This window comes from Moschus berezovskii, chromosome 28 (assembly GCF_049115385.1).
Source record: "Moschus berezovskii isolate FMDL1 chromosome 28, NW_MosBer_1.0, whole genome shotgun sequence".
Lineage (NCBI taxonomy): Eukaryota > Metazoa > Chordata > Mammalia > Artiodactyla > Moschidae > Moschus > Moschus berezovskii.
Window position 1 is genome coordinate 5,655,146 of NC_142487.1, and position 22,842 is coordinate 5,677,987.

The 22,842-nt window shown below is 39.8% G+C and overlaps 1 protein-coding gene across 2 annotated transcripts in view; it reads left to right on the top strand.

Moving 5' to 3' along the window:
* Positions 1 to 17,497, top strand: part of NDC80 (NDC80 kinetochore complex component) — a 35,436-nt gene extending 17,939 nt beyond the window's left edge. For both annotated transcript variants that reach the window (XM_055416813.2, XM_088833377.1), the window contains 6 exons: positions 2,752 to 2,904; positions 3,862 to 3,951; positions 12,178 to 12,270; positions 12,780 to 12,910; positions 13,684 to 13,786; positions 16,232 to 17,497. In XM_055416813.2, coding sequence (XP_055272788.1) covers positions 2,752 to 2,904; positions 3,862 to 3,951; positions 12,178 to 12,270; positions 12,780 to 12,910; positions 13,684 to 13,786; positions 16,232 to 16,369 — 708 coding nt within the window. In that variant the 3' untranslated portion in view covers positions 16,370 to 17,497. The remainder of the gene's footprint in view (positions 1 to 2,751; positions 2,905 to 3,861; positions 3,952 to 12,177; positions 12,271 to 12,779; positions 12,911 to 13,683; positions 13,787 to 16,231) is intronic.
* The last annotated feature ends 5,345 nt before the right edge of the window (positions 17,498 to 22,842 follow it).

Here is a 22,842-nt window from a genome sequence, read left to right on the forward strand (position 1 = left end):
GAAGTAATTGGTAGAAATTACAGGCTGCAGTTTAGATAACGCTAGTGGAGATTCAAAGAAATGGGTGGATTCTGTCTGCTTAGGAGGTAGAATGAATAAGGAGATGAAACAAAGGGAGCCAACACCAGGGTCTGGCTTGAGCGATGGGGCAGGCAATGAGTAGTATCATTCATTTAGGAACAGAAGAGATGGAGAAGTCGGCAGTCAGGAGTGGAGATGGTAGCCTAGACCTGTGCCCATGCAGCATTTAAATGAAAATATCTTACAGACTATTTTACATGGGCCTGTACTGCAGCATTAAATGCCTGGGTTTGCAGTATAGATTTGGTAAAAGTCTGTATATATTGTCATTGGAGCCACAGGGTAGACGAATTCACCAAGGAAGAATACAGAGGAGATAGATAGAACTCTGGAAATACCAGCATCTTGGGAGTGGACAGAGGCCCCTTAAGAAAGGCCTGAAAGGAAGTCGGTTCTCGGTTCCCCTCCCAGGGATCAAATCTGCATCCCCTGTATTGGAGGGGCAGAGTCTTAACCACAGGGCCACCAGGCAAGTCCCAGAAGCCATGTCTTTTAAAAAAGAGCTCCTTTAAGCATCTATGTTTGCCTATGGGGGCAGTGCGGGTTTTTCACCCTGATCATATTGTGAAGTTCATTATAAGCATAATGAAACAGTTTCTTGGTCAGGTTTTAACTGTTTTACCTTATTAAAAATCTGTATTTTACACAGCTGCATATATAATTCTTAATATGGCTTGCACAATCCAACCTGAGCAATAAGCACTACCTCATTTTTTGAGCCATTTCAGCAGACTTTTGCTTTGCCTTAATTGTCTGTGCTCCCTCATACTCCTGACCTGCTCATCTCTGTCCCTGTGTATAAAAGAGAAAAATATGCATTTCTAAGAAACAGCCAGTGATGTTGATCGCAAAGGTCTTTGAACCTAGAATTTGGTAAACCTGTGTTGTAGCCTTGTGTTTGCCAGCACATGTTTATGTGACCTCAGCATAACATGACTTCTCAGAGCCTCAGTTCCCTTATTTACAAACTGAAGTGTGATTAGAGCAGGTCGGTGAACCTGAAGTGTCACTTAAGCAATTATTAGCACATTTTGTCTCTCAAGCACTGTGTGGGAGAGGGGAAATTATGAATCTCTAGACTAGGTGAACTCTGTTTAACTAGCTCAAACCAGCTGTATGAGTGCTAATTCTGATTTAAAGGATCAGGCTGAAAGAAGAAAATTACCCAGGAAGTGGGTAAGCAGTGGCCTAATGAGGGGCCAGTTGTGTCATGGTCAGTGAGAAGAAAACCTTAGGTTACTGAGTAGGAGAGATTAAAGAATGGAGGCAAAATACTGAAGTCCAGCATAAAGAGTCCACCCCTTAGTTTTCTTTCCAGACTGATTTTTAATCCCACCTACCACCTCTGACTAGGAGTCCCCTTCTGGAGCTCTTGGCTGAGATGGGCATTGAGGCTACTTCCAGGCTCTTCAGGAGGAATGTGGTACATATTCTCTGTATGAAATAGTTGGGGGAAGGAGAAATGTGTCCTACGTCTGCTGTCCCCACAGTCTGGCAGGATGGAGTGCATGGCCTTGTGAAAACTGCTTTATTACAGCAACAAAATCCTAGTGAAAAACAGAATAATTCCTAGGATTATTTAGTATAAGCCCAGAGAGCTATTATATTACAAATTATAGTAATTGAAATGATTTCCTGATTTATTAATATCTTAAATTTTGCATATAAGCGTTGCTTTTAAGTTTTTGGAAATTGAAGATTATTTAAGCAGGTTCTTATAGGTTCTTTTGCCCTTGCATTCTTTCAAAGTGTTCATTTTATAGATGGTAACTGTACGAAAACAAATTGCCTAGACTCTGCAGGTTCATTTATTTCATCAGACACTGAGTACTCTATGCCAAGTACTGTTCTAGTTGCTAGGGATGCAGCTGCTCTCATGGAGCGTGCTTTCGGGTGATGGAGATGAACACATGAGTAATCTCTCTCAGGTGGTAACAAGTGCTCTGAAGGATAAAGTAAGAGGGTAGAGAAATTGGGGGTGTTATGTTAGAGGGAAAGCCTTCTGATGATGTAATTTGAACAGAACCCTGAAGGGAGGGAAGAAGACCAGGAAATGTGGAATATTTTAGTAAAATATTTTTATCAAAACAGTTGAAATAACAGACTTGAGTGACTACAGTTCGCTCATTTTAAATAAATGAAATGTTTTATTTTGTACATTGACAAAGCTAAGATTTGTTTCTGTTTCATAATTTCTGTCTGGTACTTTAAAAGTGAATTTTACTTAATACCTAAACATGGAGTTTATTCCAAACTCCTTGTCAGATAAATGGAAGAGCAGTAGTATTTTGTTGTTATTTAGTCACTAAGTCATGTCCGACTCTTTGTGACCTCATGGGCTGCAGCACTCCAGGCTTCCTTGTCATTCACTGCCTCCCAGAGTTTGCTCAAACTCATGTCCATTGAGTTAGTGATGCTGTCTAACCATATTGCTTACTAATTAATTATGGTGTTAAAACTATCTTAAAATTTAGTGTGAATAAAATCTTTTCATTCTTTATACTTTAAAACTGCTACTGTTACTACTAAAAATGCCAACTTTAAAACTAATGAAAAACACATAATCTTTGAGTAAAACTGCCAAAAAAAAAAAAAATGCCAATTGAAAACCATATGGAATGGAACTGTTTGTTTTATTTCAGTGTTTCTTTTTGTGTTCTCTTCTTACAGATTGAAACACAATTAGCAGAGTATCATAAACTGGCTAGAAAATTAAAACTTATCCCTAAGGGTGCTGAAAATTCCAAAGGTTATGACTTTGAAATTAAGTTTAATCCTGATGCTGGTGCCAACTGCCTTGTCAAATACAGAGCTCAAGTTTATGTACGTAATCGTGAGTACTTCAGCAGGTTTTTAAGTGATATGATTGATGTCTGCTCATAATATTTATAACTAACAGTTTAAACTTCAGCAAGTCCATAACTCAAGACTAAATGTAGAAATACAACACTGAGACTTGCCTTCTTTCTTCCTGGTAGGAGACACCTGCTCTCTGTTGTACCTTACTCTTTGAATTATAAAGCCTCATCTTCCTCTCTTCCTCTAAAAGATTTGATTATATATAAAGTAGACGCAAGGATTATTAAAACAAAAATGAGACTTGATGCTTGCTCTCAAGTTGCTACTACTCATCTCAGGGGAGAAAGACAAAATAAATACTTTATACATGCTTTATTAGACGTCTTTACAAGATATACTAACAAGATCAGTTCTTCTCAATTGAGAGAAGTCTTTACAGCAGTGGTGAACCTGGAATGAAATCTTCAAAGATGAGATATTTATGGGGTGATCTGTGGAAAGGTTTCAGGCACAAGGACACACAGGAAGGCATGAAATATAACATAACAGAGCATTAAGTACCACCAGTGGCCAATAATAAGGATTAAGGGGGTAACGATGCATCTAGAGAACAGAGCATAGAAATAAAGCCTATAAAGGTATTATTTACATGGTTAGTACCTATTTGCTCTGTCTTGAAAACATATAGTTTGTTTTCAAGAAAGATAATATTAAACTACATGTACTTAAAGAATGTTTAAGTAATAGCAGTGAATTTCCAGAATAGAGAAGCCAATCTAGAATTTTGCAAGTATTCAAAACCAAAAGCAAGTTAGGTTCTATAGTAATGGAAATTCCAGTAAAATTAGTTTTATTTTCTTATTGATGGTGTATTAACTTAGATTTAAAACACCATGGCTTCACTTCTTTTCTCCAAAAGATTCCTTGTGAGAACTTCTGGAGGTATGTCATGTGTAACCAGCATTCCTATGTGTTTTATAGGCGCCGCTCAAGGAACTCTTGAACCAAACTGAAGAAGAAATTAATAAAGCTCTAAATAAAAAGATGGGTTTAGAGGATACTTTAGAACAAGTAAGTAATGAAACAGTTGTTATAAACAAACATTATGTTTTGTGGTTTCCAATTGCTAAGGAATGGATTTTTAATAAAATATGAAAAATGAGAGGTATACCCTTGACCTAGAAACACTTGAAGTAACTTTTTAAGTAACTTAAACATTCTAAGCTTCACATATCATTAATGATGAAGTGATACGAAACTGAGTAAATCTCCCTTTTTTTCTAATGGCAAATCACCTCCTATAACTTGAGGTGATTTAATTATATTCCTTTTTACAGTAAAAGGAAATTGAGATGGCTACCTTAGAACTGAGCTTCCCTGATAGCTCAATTGGTAAAGAATCTGCCTGCAATGCAGGAGACCCCGGTTCGATTCCTGGGTGGGGAAGATCCCCTGGAGAAGGGAAAGGCTACTCACTTCAGTATTCTGGCCTAGAGAATTCCATGGACAGTCCATGGAGTCGCAAAGAGCCGGACTTGACTGAACCACTTTCACTTCACTATGATAGATAAGAGACTTTCATTTACCAGATTCTTCATTCAGGACCATGGAATTCAGGGAGATTCAACTTCAAATGCCTATAAAATTCTGTTTCTGAAAGTAGTTTCAGAAAATTCCTGCTTCTGAGATACTTGAAACATACAATCACCAGTATAGCTGAGAAAGAAGACTATTGTATTCAGTAACCTTCAGGGTAGGGTAACCATTGTTATAGTTGATTAAGAAAAGTTAAAAACTCAAATATAAACAAAAGGTATTATTTACATGGTTAGTACCTATTTGCTCTTTTAAACCCTGTTGGACTGCAGCCCACCAGGCTTCTCTGCCCAAGGGGATTCTCCAGGCAAGAATACTGGAGTAGTTGCCATGGCCTCCACCAGGGGATCTTCTCAACCCAGGTCTCCCACATTGCAGGCGGATTCTTTACCATCTGAGTCACTAGGGAAACCCGTTTGTTTATAAAACACCAAACAATTAAAGTAACCCCCTAGCTAATTCAGCTCTTTAAGAACTATGTATTCTGGCTAATAGATTTTAAGATATAAAAGAAATCCTATCTTTTCTGAGAATAGAAGCTTGTTAATTTTTTCTCATCTGAAAATCTATGTATTTCACAAATAACTTTGAAAGTAACCCACACTTTTTTTATGTTAACAAATTTTCATCAATACTTACTTTGTATTAGAAAGAATTTTTCACACCTCCCACACATAGAAAAAGTGGTTAGATAAGAGTTTCATGATACTATGGTTATTGTAATTTAGAGTTTCTACAGATGTGTAGGTTTTGTGACCATCACAGTGTGGGGAAAAGATAAGAATTAGGACTGCTTTAACAGGTGTGCCCCAGTGGTGATGATTATTTGAGGTGAAGTGTTAGCCCACTTAGGTACAATTTCTCTCTGGTTGGAGTGGACAGTAAACCGGAAGACCCAAAAAAGTATGAACTTGACTGAAATCTATTTCAGACTACTTGAAACTTTTTAAAAGAGACATTACTTGGCCAACAAAGGTCCATCTAGTCAAGGCTATGGTTTTTCCAGTGGTCATGTATGGATGTGAGAGTTGGACTGTGAAGAAAGCTGAACGCCAAAGAATTGATGCTTTTGAACTGTGGTGCTGGAGAAGACTCTTGAGAGTCCCTTGGACTGCAAGGAGATCCAACCAGTCCTTTCTAAAGGAGATCAATCCTGGGTGTTCATTGGAAGGACTGATGCTAAAGCTGAAACTCCAATACTTTGGCCACCTCATGCAACGAGTTGACTCACTGGAAAAGACTCTGATGCTAGGAAGGATTGGGGGTGGGAGGAGAAGGAGACGACAGAGAAAGATGGCTGGATGGCATCACCGACTCGATGGACATGAGTTTGAGTGAACTCCGGGAGTTGGTGATGGACAGGGAGGCCTGGCGTGCTGTGATTCACGGGGTCGCAAACAGTCAGACACAACTGAGCAACTGAACTGAACTGAATAGGCAGGAAAATTTGGGCAGGGTAGGGAGGCAATTATGAAATGGCTACTATAGTTTAAGCACCATGTTAATGTCCCAAAGATCAATATAACCAAAGCTTATATGAAATCTAAAGTCCCATTTGGAGAAGACTAACATATGCTATTATGCTAATCAGATTTGCTTCCCTCCCATCCCGCACCCGGCAAGACTCCTTTGGTCATAGAATAAAGTGACTAAGAGGGAAGGCAACTGAAATTAAGAGGTGAAGCTGTAGTACTCAAGTTGGAAATTATGGAAATGAAGGGAGGAAACGAAGAAAGGGGACAGGTTAAAGAAATGTTAAGGAGGCAGGACCCAAGCATTTTGTGGCTGAGTGAATGCTAGGAGAGAAAGGAGAAAACAGTGACTTCCATTTTTCTGGGGTGGACAGCATAAATTAGGAAGAAAATGAGGCTGGGAGTGGCCAGGGCAGTGCAGGAGATGTTGAGCTTGCTGTCCATGAGCGACAACCAAAAGGAAGCTGAAGCAATAGATTGAAAACGTAAAAAAGATACTGGGTCTGAAGCCAGGGATGTGGGTGACATTTCTTAGAATGTGTAGAAGAAAGTGGCAAAAGATTGGCAAAGGAAGGAAGTAGAATAGCTGGAGAATAATCAGAAGAGGGAGGATATACTGTAAAAGCCAAATAAAGAAGAAAGAGTGACCCTAACTAAACTTACTGTGGTAAAAAGTTCACAGTGTATGAGAAGTAAGTGAAAAGGGGCTTCCGTGGTGGCTCAGACAGCAAAGAATCTGCCTGCAGTGCAGAAGACCCAGGTTCAAGCCCTGGGTCAGGAAGATCCCCTGGAGAAGGGAACCCACTCCAGTATTCTTGCCTGGAGAATTCCATGGACCAAAGAGTTCACAATATATACGTAAATCATCTTGCTGTACATCTTAAACCCTTACAATGTTTTTTTTTAATTGAAGGATAATTGCTTTATAGTATTGCCTTGGTTTCTACCAAACAACGTGAAACAGCCATATGTCTACCCATGTAAACCCATGCAACATTATATGTGAATTATATCTCAATAAAACTAGAAAAAAAGGGAATGATCAGTGATGTCATATGCTTCAGAGACTAAAAACTGAAACTATTTTTAACTTTTATAGCCAATTAACAATGTGATAATTCCAAGTGAACAGCAAAGGGACTTCAGCCATACATATACATGTATCCATTCTCCCCAAAAACTCCCCTCCCATCCAGTCTGCCACATAACATTGAGCAGAGTTCCCTGTGCTATACAGTAGGCCCTTGTCGGTTATCTATTTTAAGTATAACAGTGTGTACATGCCCATCCCAAACTCCCTATCCCTTCCCTCCATCCTTCCTCTCAGCAACCTTAAGTTCATTTCTAAGTTTGTGAGTCTGTTTCTGTTTTGTCAGTTCATTTGTATCATTTCTTTTCAGATTCCACACTTAAGAGATGTCATACAATATATCTCCTTCTGTCTGACTTCACTTAGTATGACAATTTCTAGGTCCATCCTTGCTGCTGCAGATGGCGTTATTTCATTCTCTTTAATGGCTGAGTAATATCCATGGTGTGTATATATGTATACACACACACACACACTACATTTTCTTAATCCGTTCCTGTGTCTATGGACATTTAGTTTGCTTCCATGTCTTGGCTATTGTAAACAGTGCTGCAATGAACATTAAGGTGCTAAAACTATTTTTTGATTTGACAAGTAGTTTAACCAAGTTAAGATGGCATAAGATAAAATAGCAGTTTTAAATTGTAAAGGTGAAACAGAATAGCAAAACTAATCAATCTGATAGGTACTTTAAAATAATTCCCAAAACCATTCAAGAAAAAATGAGAAATGGATACACTATAAAATATGGAGGGAATTTACTTAAATTAGGAAGTAATACAAAAGTCTATCTTTAAGAAATTTTGCTTATAAGACTAGTTTAACCCTCATACCACAAAGATACCACCAAAGAAGAAAAACTAATCACATTTAATGGATATAAGTATAAACTTTATACTTATACAATTAAAATTTGTTTAGCAAGTATTTTTTTTAAGAGTCTACTGTATATGCCTGTGCTATAATCAGTGTTGGTGATATAATATCTGTCTTTGTGAATTCTTATTTGTTTGGAAAGGTGGGCGTGAAAACAATTATAACAAATTCATAAGATTTTTGGAGTATAAATACAGCATGTTGTGGATTCTCAGTACACCTACCTAAGATAAGTTCTTTCTGAAGGAGGTGGTAGATGAGCTGAGTTGTGAATAACAAGTAGGAGTTAACCAGTGGATACACAAAAGGATACAAACACAGACACACATACCTGCCTCTGAAGGCCCAGACTCCAAAGACGATGACGTGTTAAAGAATTACCTTGAGTGTAAGTAGGATAGGGAAGAAGCCTGCTGCTGCTGCTAAGTCACTTCAGTCGTGTCCAACTCTGTGCTATCCCATAGACGGCAGCCCACCAGGCTCCCCCATCCCTGGGATTCTCCAGGCAAGAACACTGGAGTGGGTTGCCATTTCCTTCTCCAATGCATGAAAGTGAAGTCGCTCAGTCATGTCTAGAAAAACAAAAACCTAATTCTGAAGAGACTTACTTGTTCTTACTTACTGGTTCAGTTCAGTTCAGTCACTCAGTCGTGTCCGACTCTTTGGTAGAATTTTTACTCTGTAGGCAGCAGGTACCACTGAAGGTTTTTTAAGTAAGGGAATAAAACCTGTGTATCTTAGTAAGCTTGCAGTGTTGACATTCTGAAGAATACTTTAGGAGGTACCTGCGACTGGAGACCTATAATAAAGAGACCTAACAGTATCCTGAGCCGTAAATGGTAAGGAGGCAAACCAGCGCTACTGCAGTGTGGATGGAGAACAGAGATTTAAAGGGTAAAACAAAACAGGGAATTCCCTGGTGATCCAGTGGTTAGTACTGTAAGCCCTCACTGCTGAGGGCCCAGGTTCGATCTCTGGTAGGGACGCTAAAAATCCTGCAAGCTATGCAGCACTGCCAAAAAAAAAAAAGATTTGCACAGCGTTATTTAGTCATTCATGTAGATGTGAAGGTTAAGGAAGAGAGTGAGATTAAGAATGTCCAGGAGTCCAGCTTTGGTATACAATATTAAAGAAAAATTATTTATGACACTTGTTAGCACTGGTAAGTTAGACTGTATTCAAGAGGGGCTATTACAGTGGAGTTTTGTAGTAGGTGAGAAAGATCAGCTCATCCCAAAGGCAACAAAGAAAAGTGGGAATTTATAGCCAAGGGGCAGGGTGGGAATCAGCAGCTGGAAATATCAGAGTGGGGGTATTCTAAGCACTATCCTAATAGGTTTCTTTCTGAAGGCCAGCCAAGGTGAAGAGTCATCACCTGGAGTGTGGCAGGGGATGAGGAACCTGATCAGATATTCAGGATGGGAGATTCTGGTTTAAGAGACGTGGCAGGATTCTTGCTTAAAATTGGGTAACATAGAGAAAAACATGAAAGCCCAAAAGTCAACCTAATTGAGAAGAGTTCAGAAGATCCTGAGTAGTCTGATCTGATCAAAAAGAGATTCTTTGTTAATGACGATGTTCTGTAACTTTGATGAAAAATACGAAGAAGGTTATAGAACAGAATTTCAAGCTGGGATATGCCATTGCAGGTCTCTGGGATATCAAAGTAGAGAATGTCTAGTAGGCAGTTGGAGTTTGGAAATAATATAGATACAGGTAGGTATTTTTAGCTTGCATGTAATTAACAGCTAGGAGATTCCCCAGGTATGAGAATGAGCGAGAGCTCTCCCAAGTGAGCAAATGAGAATACAGCCAAAGTGAGACTACTAGGAGAATGTCCAAAGTACAGCAGAGAAAGAGAAATCTATTGAATTAGAAGGACCCCCACCCCCACCCCAAGAGTTTCCATGATCTTAGAGACCAAGGAAGAAAGTTTCAATAGGGAGTGGTCAGTAACCACAGATCTTACTCAGATTAAGTCTGAAAAGTGCACATTGGCTTTAATCATAAAGATGTTCCTCCAGACATTTGCAAAAGCAGCATGAACCAGAGGAGCCAGAAAGCATGTTACTGTGGAGTGTAAACGGTGAAAAGGAAGATACTATAATCCAAATAGGTTATTCTTCATGGGCTGCTACAAGTCTATCGCAGATGTTTGAATCCAAGGAAAGGTGGTGAAACTGGCTGAAAAGTGGTGTGTGGGAAAGGTTTTTGGTTGTGGTGTGTGGTTTTTTGTTTTGCTTTTATAGGAGAGGGTTGTTTGGTTTTGAAGATGAGGGGGAGAGTTCAACGGAAAAGGGTGAAGTTTTAAAAAGTAGTGAACAAAAGACCCTGATGGATTTGAATGTGGTCCATGAAGAAATACAAAGGCATGAGATCCAGAAAGGAGATGAGGTTCTCTTCATGAGGAATGCGTGCCCTGCATCCTTAAACTAACTGGAAGGAAGAAGGAAAGGTCTCGTGTTGGTTGGTTGGTTGGAGGCAAGAAGTGATGGAATTCCAGTCTGGTGGCTTCTATCAATTATAGAAGGAAAAAATCAACTGATTAATTGATGATTTCTTTGTTTATAAGTGACTTGACAGCTAAGAAAGAAGGGAGGGAGGGAGGAAGTCAAATATTAATAGATCTTAGGAGTTGCAGAATTATTGGCGACTTATTTTTAATTCCTCTCCTGTTTACTGCAATGGAATGTGTACTCATAATCAAAAGTGGGGAGAGGAAATGTCTAATTAATTGGTAAAACTGACCTGGCAAGAAGCGCTGCTCAGTTAAAAGTAAACACATTTGCCCAACCATGAGGGCCTAGTAGAAGTTCTGGTTATTGGAGTGTCGATTTTGGTCTTACTGCAAGTGAATTTAATGAAACAGTTTGTTTGCTTCAGAAGTAACATCTTTAGATTGGAAGCAAAGTTTATAGCTTCAGTAACTGGTCTTTAAAATGTGAAAGGCAAGTGATGTAGAAAAGGTCCTTGGAGTTCATTTTGAGTTGTGGGCATATGCTAGTTGAATGATCCTGAGTAAACTACATTCTTTCCAGCCCACTTTCTCTCTCTGGTGAATAGGAAAGGAATGTCCCTTTCAAGGGACTTTGGATGACTGAATGAAAAGTACTGTGTGCAAGAAAAAAAAAAAAAGATAGTACTATACTGCAAGTTTCTTTAATAAGTTCAGTCATTTTACCATCCTACCTTTTACCAAATAATAATAGCTTCACTAAATTTTTCCCAAATTGTATGTTTTGTTTTAAATGTATGCATGTGTAGAATAATCCTTTAAAGAAACACATCAACTACTTTCTGTTTCCTGTTGCAAATATTATTCTCTTGATCTAGCTGAAAAACATTCTGTATTATTTACCAATATTAACTGGTATCGGCACTTGTCAACAGGAAATGAAAGAAACACTTTTTTCTTCCCTGTTTTGGTTTCAGCAGATCTTAAAGCTCAAACTTGAGCAAGATTAAATGTTAACTTGATTACTAAATTACTCTTTGGAAGAATGCATTGACTGTAACCAATTAGCAAATATTATCAAATAAAATCAATGTGAGTAGTTCTCTTTAACATCCCAGAAAGTGAACACACAAATGAAAGCCACATAACTAAAGTAGACAAAAATCTAAATAAAGTTAAGACTTCAAAACGGCAGGGGAAGGAGTGGGTGGGACGAATTGAGAGAGTATCATTGACAAATACACTACCATGTGTAAAATAGTAGGAAGCTGCTGTATAGCGCAGGGAACTCAGCTTGGTGCTCTGTGATGAACTAAAGGGGTCGGGTGGCGAGGGAGGGAAGTGATATATGTATACATATAGCTGATTCATGTTGTACAGCAGACACTAACAACATTGTAAAACAAATTCTGTTCCAATTTTTGAAATAAATAAAACCTATCCATTAAATGAAAAAAAAACCTAGAGAGCAAAACAATTTATATTTAAGGACTCTCACAGCTACAGAAAAATAGAAAAACAGATATTGGTATCTTTATTTTACTGAGAATTAAGCCAAATTTTTTTATTCCTAACTAATACCCTACTATACCATTCTGCATTTAAATATTATATATTTTTTTTAAATGCCTTCTTGAAATTAATTTTTCTTAGAAAAAAATGTATATGACATGAAAGATAAAAGTCCACAAGAACTAGAAGAAACAAAATGGTTCAATTAGTTGATTGATAATATAAAAGTTTTATAACTTATTAAAAAATTTTTGATGTATAGTTATGATTTCTCAACCAAAGTTTTATTCCTGAAGTTAAGTACGATGATCACAGAAAGCAGGAGAAGTGTACGAACTCTGAAAGAAGAAGTTCAGAAGCTGGATGATCTTTACCAACAAAAAGTAAAGGTGAGAGTTTTGCCCATTTGTTTAGGTTCTCCACAGCCATGTTGATGGACTAGGCACCTCTTCCGACATCAAGCTTAAATCTTTGAGCTATATCCTATATCTTGTCTACAGTAATCTTCTTGTTCAAAGTTTATTATAAGGAGTTATTTTTTTTTCTAAAGAACTTTTTTCTGGAATTCCACTCTTTTACCATAGACCATGTTTGATATTCCACTACTACTTTATACTTAAATTTGTGATTCGGTATATTTCCTATATACAGGCTTGAAATTACTGCTAAATGAATGCAGCATAGGCCTGTTCGAAAGGTCACATTTATGTTTATAGTATAAAATTTCCGAAAGACCATTTAAAGTCTTAGCACACGTAAAACAGTCAACAGTCCTATGAATACAAATGATGATGCAACCTGATTTTTTTAAATGCTTGACATAAATTTTTTTTTCATCCCCCTGGGGTATACAGAATGTGAATATTGAAAAAACATAACTGTGACTTTATCCTGATAGGAAGCTGAGGAAGAGGACAAAAAATGTGCCAATGAGCTGGAGTCCTTGGAGAAACACAAGCACCTGCTGGAGAGCGCAGTTAACGAGGGCCTCAGTGAGGCTGTGAACGAGTTAGACGCTATTCAGCGGGAGTAAGTTCATCTCGCCAAGACCTGTGATGTGTGTTTTCTGTTTAATTATTTAACATTTTTCTAAAACTAGACCTGGTTTATTTGCTTGGCTCTACATTATAGAGCTGGTTTGGGGAGAAGGAGCGTGAGTAGAACCGAATGAAGCAGAGCAGCTTAAGATACTTGCCCTGGATGAGACATTCTTCTCCCGTTAGTTACTGTTCCCTGTTACCTTTCCAGTCAGAAGAGAACTGAGTAGTTAAAATCCATAGGCTCTATTTCATTTATATTCAAATACACTCAAAAAACTTTAAAAAAAAAAAAAAGATATTTCAGTCTGGAACTGTAATCCTTAAAATCGCATCTGTTTCCTTGTAACCTAGGGATAGGAAATTCAGGTGAAGGTGTTTGGGGCATATAGTTTTTGTTTATAATTTGAATCCGAATACCTGAAAGTAGGATTCCTATTCCCTCCTTCATCTGTATTTAGTGTCTTGTCCCTGAAAACATTTACATTTATAATCCTTTTGGAAACTCAGGTAAACAGTATGCCTTCAAGTTTTATCTGTTAAAGCATGAAGGCTTGGTGCTGTTCAGTGCTGTTGTTTGCATGGGATCTTTGGAACTGTTTTTATTCCTGTTTGATTGCAAACTGGACCTCTGAATTAGCCAGAGCAAGCAGAACATAGACAGCCACAGCCTGGTTTTATTGAAATACGAAAAGAAGCGAGTTAGCAAGAGCTGACATACTAGGTTTCTCCTAGACAGCTCACACAAGAGCTTCTGTCCGGCAGGTACCAACTCGTCGTGCAGACCACAACTGAAGAGAGACGGAAAGTGGGGAATAGCCTGCAGCGCCTCTTAGAGATGGTTGCTCTGCACGTCGGCTCTGTGGAGGTGAGTGTGGGAAGGCCTTTCCTGCAGTCTAAGAAAGCCTCTTCAAACTCTGCTATATTTCTGTTTTGCTTCTACAGAAATTAAATGATAATTTTTATTTCTCTGGAAAATACGATCTAGTAAAAATTTATCAGAAAAGTCTTACATAGCCGTGTGTATTTGGTTGTAATCTGTTTTACATAGGTTTTTAACTAATGAATGATATACCCGTATATTGGTATATGATTCATCAATAAAAGAAAAGCACTGATGCACGCCACAACATGAATGAATGTCACAAACACGATACGCAGTGAAAGATGCAAAAGTGCACATATTTATGACTCAGTAATATAAAATGTCCAGAAAAGGCAGATCTGCAGAGGCTGAAAGTAGATTGACTCGCTGGAAAAGACTCTGATGCTGGGAGGGATTGGGGGCAGGAGGAGAAGGGGACGACAGAGAATGAGATGGCTGGATGGCATCACCGACTCGATGGACATGAGTTTGAGTGAACTCCAGGAGTTGGTGATAGACAGGGAGGCCTGGCGTGCTATGATTCATGGGGTCGCAAAGAGTCGGACACGACTTAGCGACTGAACTGAACTGAATATAAAATGTCCAGAAAAGGCAGATCCGCAGAGGCTGAAAGTAGATTTATGTTGCCAGGGGCTGGGGTGGGAATAAGGACAGATGGGCACAAAGATTGTGGTGAAGGTTGTGCAACTTTGTCACTTGATTAAGTTACTCTTCTTGTTCCTTAAGACATGTTTGTTTTCATTGAGTTATAATATAAATACAAAAAATAGCATAGCCCTTAATAAAAAATAAGTAATCTGTCTTATTTGCATAAACAATATACAACGATATTTTATTACATCCAACAGTATATAATGATATGGCAGGCCATACTCTATACACCAAAAACATATTAGTACATACAAGATTTAATTAAGATGAAAGAGCATGTTTTAATGACAAATATTTTTCCTTTTACAAAGCAAGAGTCAGCTGAGTCAATCTGAAGATCAAATTGGCTTTATTCAGTGCTTCATGTTTTGGGCAGCCTCCCATGTGGCAGATAAAAAGGAGCTCCAGAAAAGACAAGGTTTAAAAAGTCAGAGGGGGTGGGACAAAGAAGTCATAAATTTAAACAGGGTTGTTCAGGCAAGGTGGCAAGGTCACCTCCCTTTGTGGGACAGATGTTCTATTTGGCAGATGACCTCACTGGTGCCAACCAGGAAATTCCAGAAGGACCAGTTACATTGCTGGGGAAGGTTGAAACTGCAGTTAGTCCCACCTTAGTGATGTAGGCTTAGCTAAAGTGATTCCATTTTGAGCCTGATGTTTCTTTTTAACATTCCTTTCTGTTAATTTCATGTATGTAAACACAGAATAAAGTATTTTGGAAACATGAAATTTCCCTTATCTCCACCTTTCAAGTAGCTTGAAGGTTTAGCAATAAAACTATCCCTACAACCTGCTGTGCAGAGCCCACAAACTAAACTTCTAAATCTAAAGGTCCTTAGAAATTGACTAGGAGATAAAGTTGGGGGGAGCTCATAATATCACATTTAAATGTTTTCATTTGTTAGACAACAGAGAATGTGGTCTTCTCTCACCTCATCTCTGCTGAATGACATTGAACTTCTGCTCACTTGCTGGCCAGTGCTCTTCTCTGCTTAGTGGTAAAAACTAAGAAAAGCACCCTGGAATACTGCGTCAGAAAACCTGGGTTCTGCCCACATCTTCCTAGTTCCACCACTCAGTGTCTCCATAACCTTTCATGGTTCCTTGTTCAAGAGTTATTGTTCATCTGGACCACAGACCAGAAAATGATTTAAGTGGTTACATTTCTGGAGGTCAGAAGTCTGAAATGATCCCTTGGGGCTGCACTCCTTCTCAAAGTCACAAGTAGTCCTTGGGCTGTGGTCTCTTCCTCCATCTTCAAAGCCAGTAACCCAGCATCATCTGTCCTCTCTAACCTTTCTTTGTGTTATGCCTTCCTTCTCTGACTCTCACACAGCTGATTCCTTCTCACAAAGACCCTTGTAATTATGCTGGCCCCACCAGGATCGTGCAGAATACTCTTTTCTCAAAATCCTTAACTTGTTCACATCTTCAAAGTTCCTTTGACCATGTTACATAGCATTCATAGGTTCTGGTGATCTATGGACAGCCTTTCGGAGTCTCTTCAGCCTACCACAGCTGGGAACAAAAATTCATTAACAGTAAAATGGATATGTAAATGTTGGTATATTCATTCAATAGAATGTTATATAGAAGTACATGAATAAGCTATAGCTATACAAAAGGAGCACAGGAGGGGCTGACCAGGTAGATGCAAGAGTATTCAGTTTATTCTTATTCTTACAAATGTTGCACTCTTATTTATAGATTTCACAATTAAACCCTTTAAAAGAAATTGATGTTTTTACATTAACAATTGCTAATTGTTTCCATTAGAAACACCTTGAGGAGCAGATTGCTAAAAATGATCGAGAGTGTAAAGAATATGCATCTGAAGATCTCTTGGAAAACATCAGAGAGATTGGAGACAAGTACAAGAAGAAAGCTGCTCTAATTCAGGCTCTTGATGAATGAAGATAAAGTGTTGATTAAGCAAGAACTTTATTAACAGTGTAAATTTTGAAACGTCCTTTGTAGGTCTGAAAAATCTTTAGCTTATCCTATATCCCTCCTTACAATGAAGTCTCATGACCACATCTTCTCAAGCCCGTGAAGTATTTTTATATCTTTTCTAAATCTAGTTCGTTAAGATATCTAGAACCTGAAATTATGGTAACTTGTTGGACTGTTATATTTAGATATGAAAGACCAGTTGTATTATGTACCTGGAGTTAATAAATTGCCTCAGTGCAGTGTGTTTTTCCCCTGATTTCTCTGCCTAACTTGACATGGTTAGTAAAATAAGTATTTCAAGTATAAGAATTTTAAAGTATAATTAAACAGGAATCAGCAAACTAATTAGGCCAAATCTAATCACACCCATTCATTGACGAGCCATCTGTGACTGTTTCCCCCTACAAAAGTTTAGGGATTTCCCTGGTGGTCCAGTAGTTGGGACTCTGTGCTTCCAATGCAGGGGGCACAGGTTCAATCCCTGGTCAGGGAACTAGGCTCCTAAATGCCACCCAGTGTAGCCGAAAAGAAAAAAGAGCAGAATTTATTGTGTGTGACAGATCAGATGGCCTGAAAAGCCAAAAATGTGTACTATCCACCCCTTTACAGAAAGTTTGCCAGACCCTGGGGTAAACTACACAGGTTGGCACTGACCGACTGACTGAAAAACCTTCTGGACACATGGTCAGACCCACTCTTTATCCAGAGCTGAGAAACTAAATTTCTGGATCCATGCTATCTTTACTCTAAATTTTTCAAAGCCGCAGGATGTGGAGTGTGAGAATTGGAAGAAATAATCTCATTCAACCCCTGTCATTTTAGAGATGAAAATTATTCCTAGAGAAGTTCTGATCTACCTCAGGCCATGCCTCTTAGTGGCAGAGTTCAGTTCAGTTCAGTTCAGTCACTCAGTCGTGTCCGACTCTCCGCGACCCCATGAATCACAACTCGCCAGGCCTCCCTGTCCATCACCAACTCCTGGAGTACACTCAAACTCACATCCACAGAGTCGGTGATGCCATCCAGCCATCTCATTCTCTGTCGTCCCCTTCTCCTCCCGCCCCCAACCTTTCCCAGCATCAGAGTCTTTTCCAGTGAGTCAACTCGCCGCATGAGGTGGCCAAAGTATTGCAGTTTCAGCTTCAGCATCAGTCCCTCCAATGAACATCCAGGATTGATCTCTTTTAGAATGGACTGGTTGGATCTCCTTGCAGTATAAGGGACTGTCAAGAGTCTTCTCCAACACCACAGTTCAAAAGCATCGATTCTTCGGCGATCAGCTTTCTTCACAGTCCAACTCTCACATCCATACATGACCACGGGAAAAACCATTGCCTTGACTAGACGGACCTTGGTTGGCAAAGTAATGTCTCTGCTTTTTAATATACTATCAAGGTTGGTCATAACTTTCCTTCCAAGGAGCAAGCGTCTTTTAATTTCATGGCTGCAATCAGCATCTGCAGTGATTTTGGAGCCCAAAAAAATAAAGTCTGACACTGTTTCCACTGTTTTTCCATCTATTTCCCATGAAGTGATGGGACCAGATGCCATGATCTGTTTTCTGAAGCCCCCATCAACTTGAACCTGCACTCAGTCCTGACCACAGGAGCCCTGAAACATGAATGTTCTGGATGGGGAGGGATTCACGTTGGAAAGTGAGGTTTTAGGGACTTCCCTAGTGGTCCAGTGGTTAAGAATCCGATTTACAGTGCAGGGGATGTAGGTCCGATCCCTGGTTGGGAATCTAAGATGCCACATACTGTGGGGCAACTAACCCAGCACAACAACTACTGAAGCCCAAGAGCTCTGGAGCCCATGCTTGTCCACTAGAGAAGACTCCACACTGCAACTAGAGAAAGCACTCACACTGCAACTAGAGAAAGCACTCACACTACGACTAAGAATCCATCCACTGCAGTGAAGACCCAAAATAAATTTTTTAAAAAGAAGCTTCTTCGACAGATCAAAATTGTTGGGAATCTCCTTGATCTGGCATCCACCTCCAGTTGAACTTTCTATTCTTTTTATTCCAACTCAAGTAAATCAGAGTGAAAAGCATGATAAAATGAAACATAAGCAGTATACAGAAAGACTCGGCAGATAAAGAATCAGCCTGCAATGCAGGACACACAAGTTCAATTCCTGGGTCAGGAAGATCCCCCGGAGGAGGAAATGGCAACCTATTCCATCACTGCCTGGGAAATCCCATGAATAGAGGAGCCCGGTGTGCCATAGTCAACGGGGTTTTAAAGAGTTGGACACCACTTAGCAACTAAACACACATATATACAGAATGGAATGTCTTTTAGAAAGGGTAGGGAGGGGGCATTCAGCCTGGAGTGTCCAATCAAAGACAAATCATCACTGGGAGATAATTAATAGGTGTGGCAAGATTAATGGTTACAAACGCATTCAAGATTCTTGACTCTGACATCTAATAGAACTTTATTCAATGAGGGAAATGTTCTGTCTACAGTAACCAGTGTGGTACCAGCCATATGAATCTACTCTGTACTCGGATGGTATGTATATATGACAAAATACATACTCAGGGCTATGCCACTCAGAACATAGTATGGAAACAGCATCAGCATCACTGGGGAGCTCATTAAAAATGCAGACTGTTGGCCCCACCCCAAACCTACTAAATCAGAATCTGCACGTTTTGCATGGTATTGACACAGACTTACATATTTAAACTTTAATTCTGGCATATATATATATATATATACATCCTCCCGTAAAATCATCCTCACAAGCTAATGAATATATCCATCACTGCTAAAATTTCCTTGTGGCTCTTTGCAGCCCTTCGTCTTGCCCCTACCTGACACCTGCCTGACAGGCATCCCCAGGCAAGTACTGATCTGCTTTCTGTTACTTTAGTTTGCATTTTCTATAAATAGAATCATATGGTATGTACATTTTTGTTTCTTTCGTAAAGCTGTGAGGTCCACGCTGCAATAGTTCATACCTTTTCATTGATGAGTAGTGTTCCATTGTATGTATATTTTGAGTTTGTTTATTCATTTACCTGTTGATGGACATTTGGATTGTTTATAGTTTGGGGCTATTTTATGAATAAAGTCATTATGAGCTTTCATGTACAGATGTTTGTGTGGGCATATCCTTTCATTTCACTTGGGTAAACGTAGGAGTAGAATGTCTCCTATGTTCATATGTGGCAGGTGCATATTTAACTTTTGTGAAACTTAGAAAATGTCTCCTAACGTGGTTCCTACCTGCAGTGTATGAGCTGCTTACATCCTTACTCACAGTTGTATGGTTTTCATTTAGCCATCCTAAGGGTATGTGGTTCTATCTATTATGATATTAATTTGATTGGGGGTGGGAGGAGACGGGGACGACAGAGAATGAGATGGCTGGATGGCATCACCGACTCTGTGGACATGAGTTTGAGTTAGCTCCGGGAGTTGGTGATGGACAGGGAGGCCTGGCGTGCTGTGATTCATGGGGTCGCAAAGAGTCGGACATGACTGAGTGACTGAACTGAACTGAACTGAGGTGAATGAGCAAAGGTGTTAAATATCTTTTGATACGTGTTTTTTATCAACCATATGTGCTATGTATATGTATTCTCCCAGTCTGTGATTTGCCTTCTCATTTTCTTGATGTGCTTAGTCACTCAGTTGTGTCCAACTCTTTTTGACCCCATCTGTAGCCTGCCAGGCTCCTCTGTCCATGGGTATTCTCCGGGCAAGATTACTGCCCTCCTTCAGGGAATCTTCCCAGCCCAGGGATTGAACCCAGGTTTCCTGCATTGCAGGCGGATTCTTTACTATCTGAGTCACCAGGGAAGCCCTATTTTTTTAATGTGCCTTTTTTTTTTTAAGTTCCCAATATAGTCTCATATTAATACTTTTGCGGGGGAGCTATGCTTCACTGCTGCTTGGGCTTTTCTCTAGTTACAGCAAATGGGGTCTAGTCTCTAGTTGCAGTTGTGGTACATAGGCTTATTATGGTGGCTTCTCGTTGCCGAACACAGGCTCTAGGGCAGACAGACTTCAGTAGTTGCTGCGTAGGGCTCAGTAGTTGTGGCTCCCAGGCTCTAGAGCACAGGCTCAATAGCTGTGGCACACAGGCTCAGTTGCTCTGCAGCATGTGGGATATTCCCAGACCAGAAATCGAACCCGTGTCCCCTACACTGGCAGGCAGATTCTTCACCACTGAGCCACCGGGGAAACCCTTACTAGTGTCTTTTGAAGAAAAAAATTTTAAATTTTGATGAGGCCAAATTTATTGCTTTATATAAACTACTTTCTGCATATCGTGTAGTAAGATTTTGAGGAATCTTTGCCAAGCCCAGGAAATCTTTGCCAGTACCACTGTGATTTATACCTATGTTTTTTCTAGAAGTTTTATACTTTTGACTACTAAGCCAAAATCTGAATTCAAGTGTGCATTTTTAAAAGGCCACTAAGTTGTTCATACGTACATTAAAATTTGAGGTGCACTGGTTTTTTTAAAAGAGAAAGTCACCACTAGTTAAATATTATCCATAACGTGACACTATTTAATAGCAACTCTAGGAATGACAATAAAATTGCACTAAGTTTAACCAAAATGATAACCTCAGCACAACTTGGAACGTGCTCAGGAGACAGAAATGATCCCTGTACTTTCAGTTTTCACTTCACACTTTTCACCTCACTCTTCATGCTTTCTTCTGAATTCCTAGGGACACACATATCTCCAGAATTAACATCATTACAGTACAATGGATATTGTTCCAGTTACAAGTTCCAAGCATCCTGGAGTCAGAAAAGGCTTTAGACATACAGTTCAACCTCCCAGTCAGTGAGGAACCCCTCCCATAGCATTTCTGTAGATGGTTACCTGGCTCTCGTCTGATTAGTGTGGTGATAGGACCCAAAATCACTGCGGATGCTGATTGCAGCCATGAAATTAAAAGACGCTTACTCCTTGGAAGGAAAGTTATGATCAACCTTGATAGTATATTAAAAAGCAGAGACATTACTTTGCCAACAAAGGTCCATCTAGTCAAGGCTATGGTTTTTCCCGTGGTCATGTATGGATGTGAGAGTTGGACTGTGAAGAAAGCTGATCGCCGAAGAATTGATGCTTTTGAACTATGGTGCTGGAGAAGACTCTTGAGAGTCCCTTGGACTGCAAGGAGATCCAACCAGTCCATTCTAAAGGAGATCAATCCTGGGTGTTCATTGGAAGGACTGATGCTAAAGCTGAAACTGCAATACTTTGGCCACCTCATGCGACGAGTTGACTCACTGGAAAAGACTCTGATGCTGGGAGGGATTGGGGGCGGGAGGAGAAGGGGACGACAGAGGATGAGATGGCTGGATGGCATCACCGACTCGATGGACATGAGTTTGAGTGAACTCCAGGAGTTGGTGATGGACAGGGAGGCCTGGCGTGCTATGGTTCATGGGGTCGCAAAGAGTCAGACACGACTGAGCGACTGAACTGAACTGACTGAGGACTGCTTCCAGACGGTTCATTCCTTTGAATCATTTAATGACTGAGCATCACTGCTTGCCATAAAGTTCTATCTCGTATTGGGTGAAGTCTGCCTTTGTGTAACTTCCTCCAGTTTTGACTTTTTGTCACAGAACAGTTGGCTGGTCATAGTTTCCAGTTCCGCTCAGTAACGTTGCTGCTGCTGCTGCTAAGTCACTTCAGTCGTGTCCGACTCTGTGTGACCCCATAGATGGAAGCCCACCAGGCTCCCCCATCCCTGGGATTCTCCAGGCAAGAACAATCGAGTGGGTTGCCATTTCCTTCTCCAATGTGTGAAAGTGAAAAGTGAAAGTGAAGTCGCTCAGTCGTGTCCAACCCTTAGCGACCCCACGGACTGCAGCCTACCAGGCTCCTCCATCCATGGGATTTTCTAGGCAATAGTACTGGAGTAGCTTGCCATTGCCTTCTCCGCAGTGACGTTGGTTGTTTGTTTATTATTATATATCTTATATTTGATCCTGTGTTTGATAAAGTCAGTCTTTCCCCAATTGTTTTATCTTTGTTATTTTACCTTGCTTTTGCTGTTACTATTTTAAGCCTTTCTTCTATAGGAGTATTTTTTGTTTTCTTTCTTTCTTCTTTTTTTGGACAGGAAACTAGGATTTATTGGTGAACTTGAGTAAGGCGGGGACAGCACCAAGGGTGTCATGAGTGCAGGCCCGCCATTTGTCCAGGGGCCATGATTAGTAATTATTTGACCCACAGCCGTCCAGAATAAGCCGCTTTTCTGACATATTTTCAAATTCATGATCTTCTGGTGGCCAGGGAACTTAAACTTGGCCCTGCGGAGGGCCTCAGTCACATGCTTCTTGTTCCACAGGTTGGTATGGATGGACATTATGACTTGGCTGGTGTGGACCCTGGCCACTTCACCCTAGGTCTTTCCAAAGGCAACACACATACCTGTCTGGGGCCTA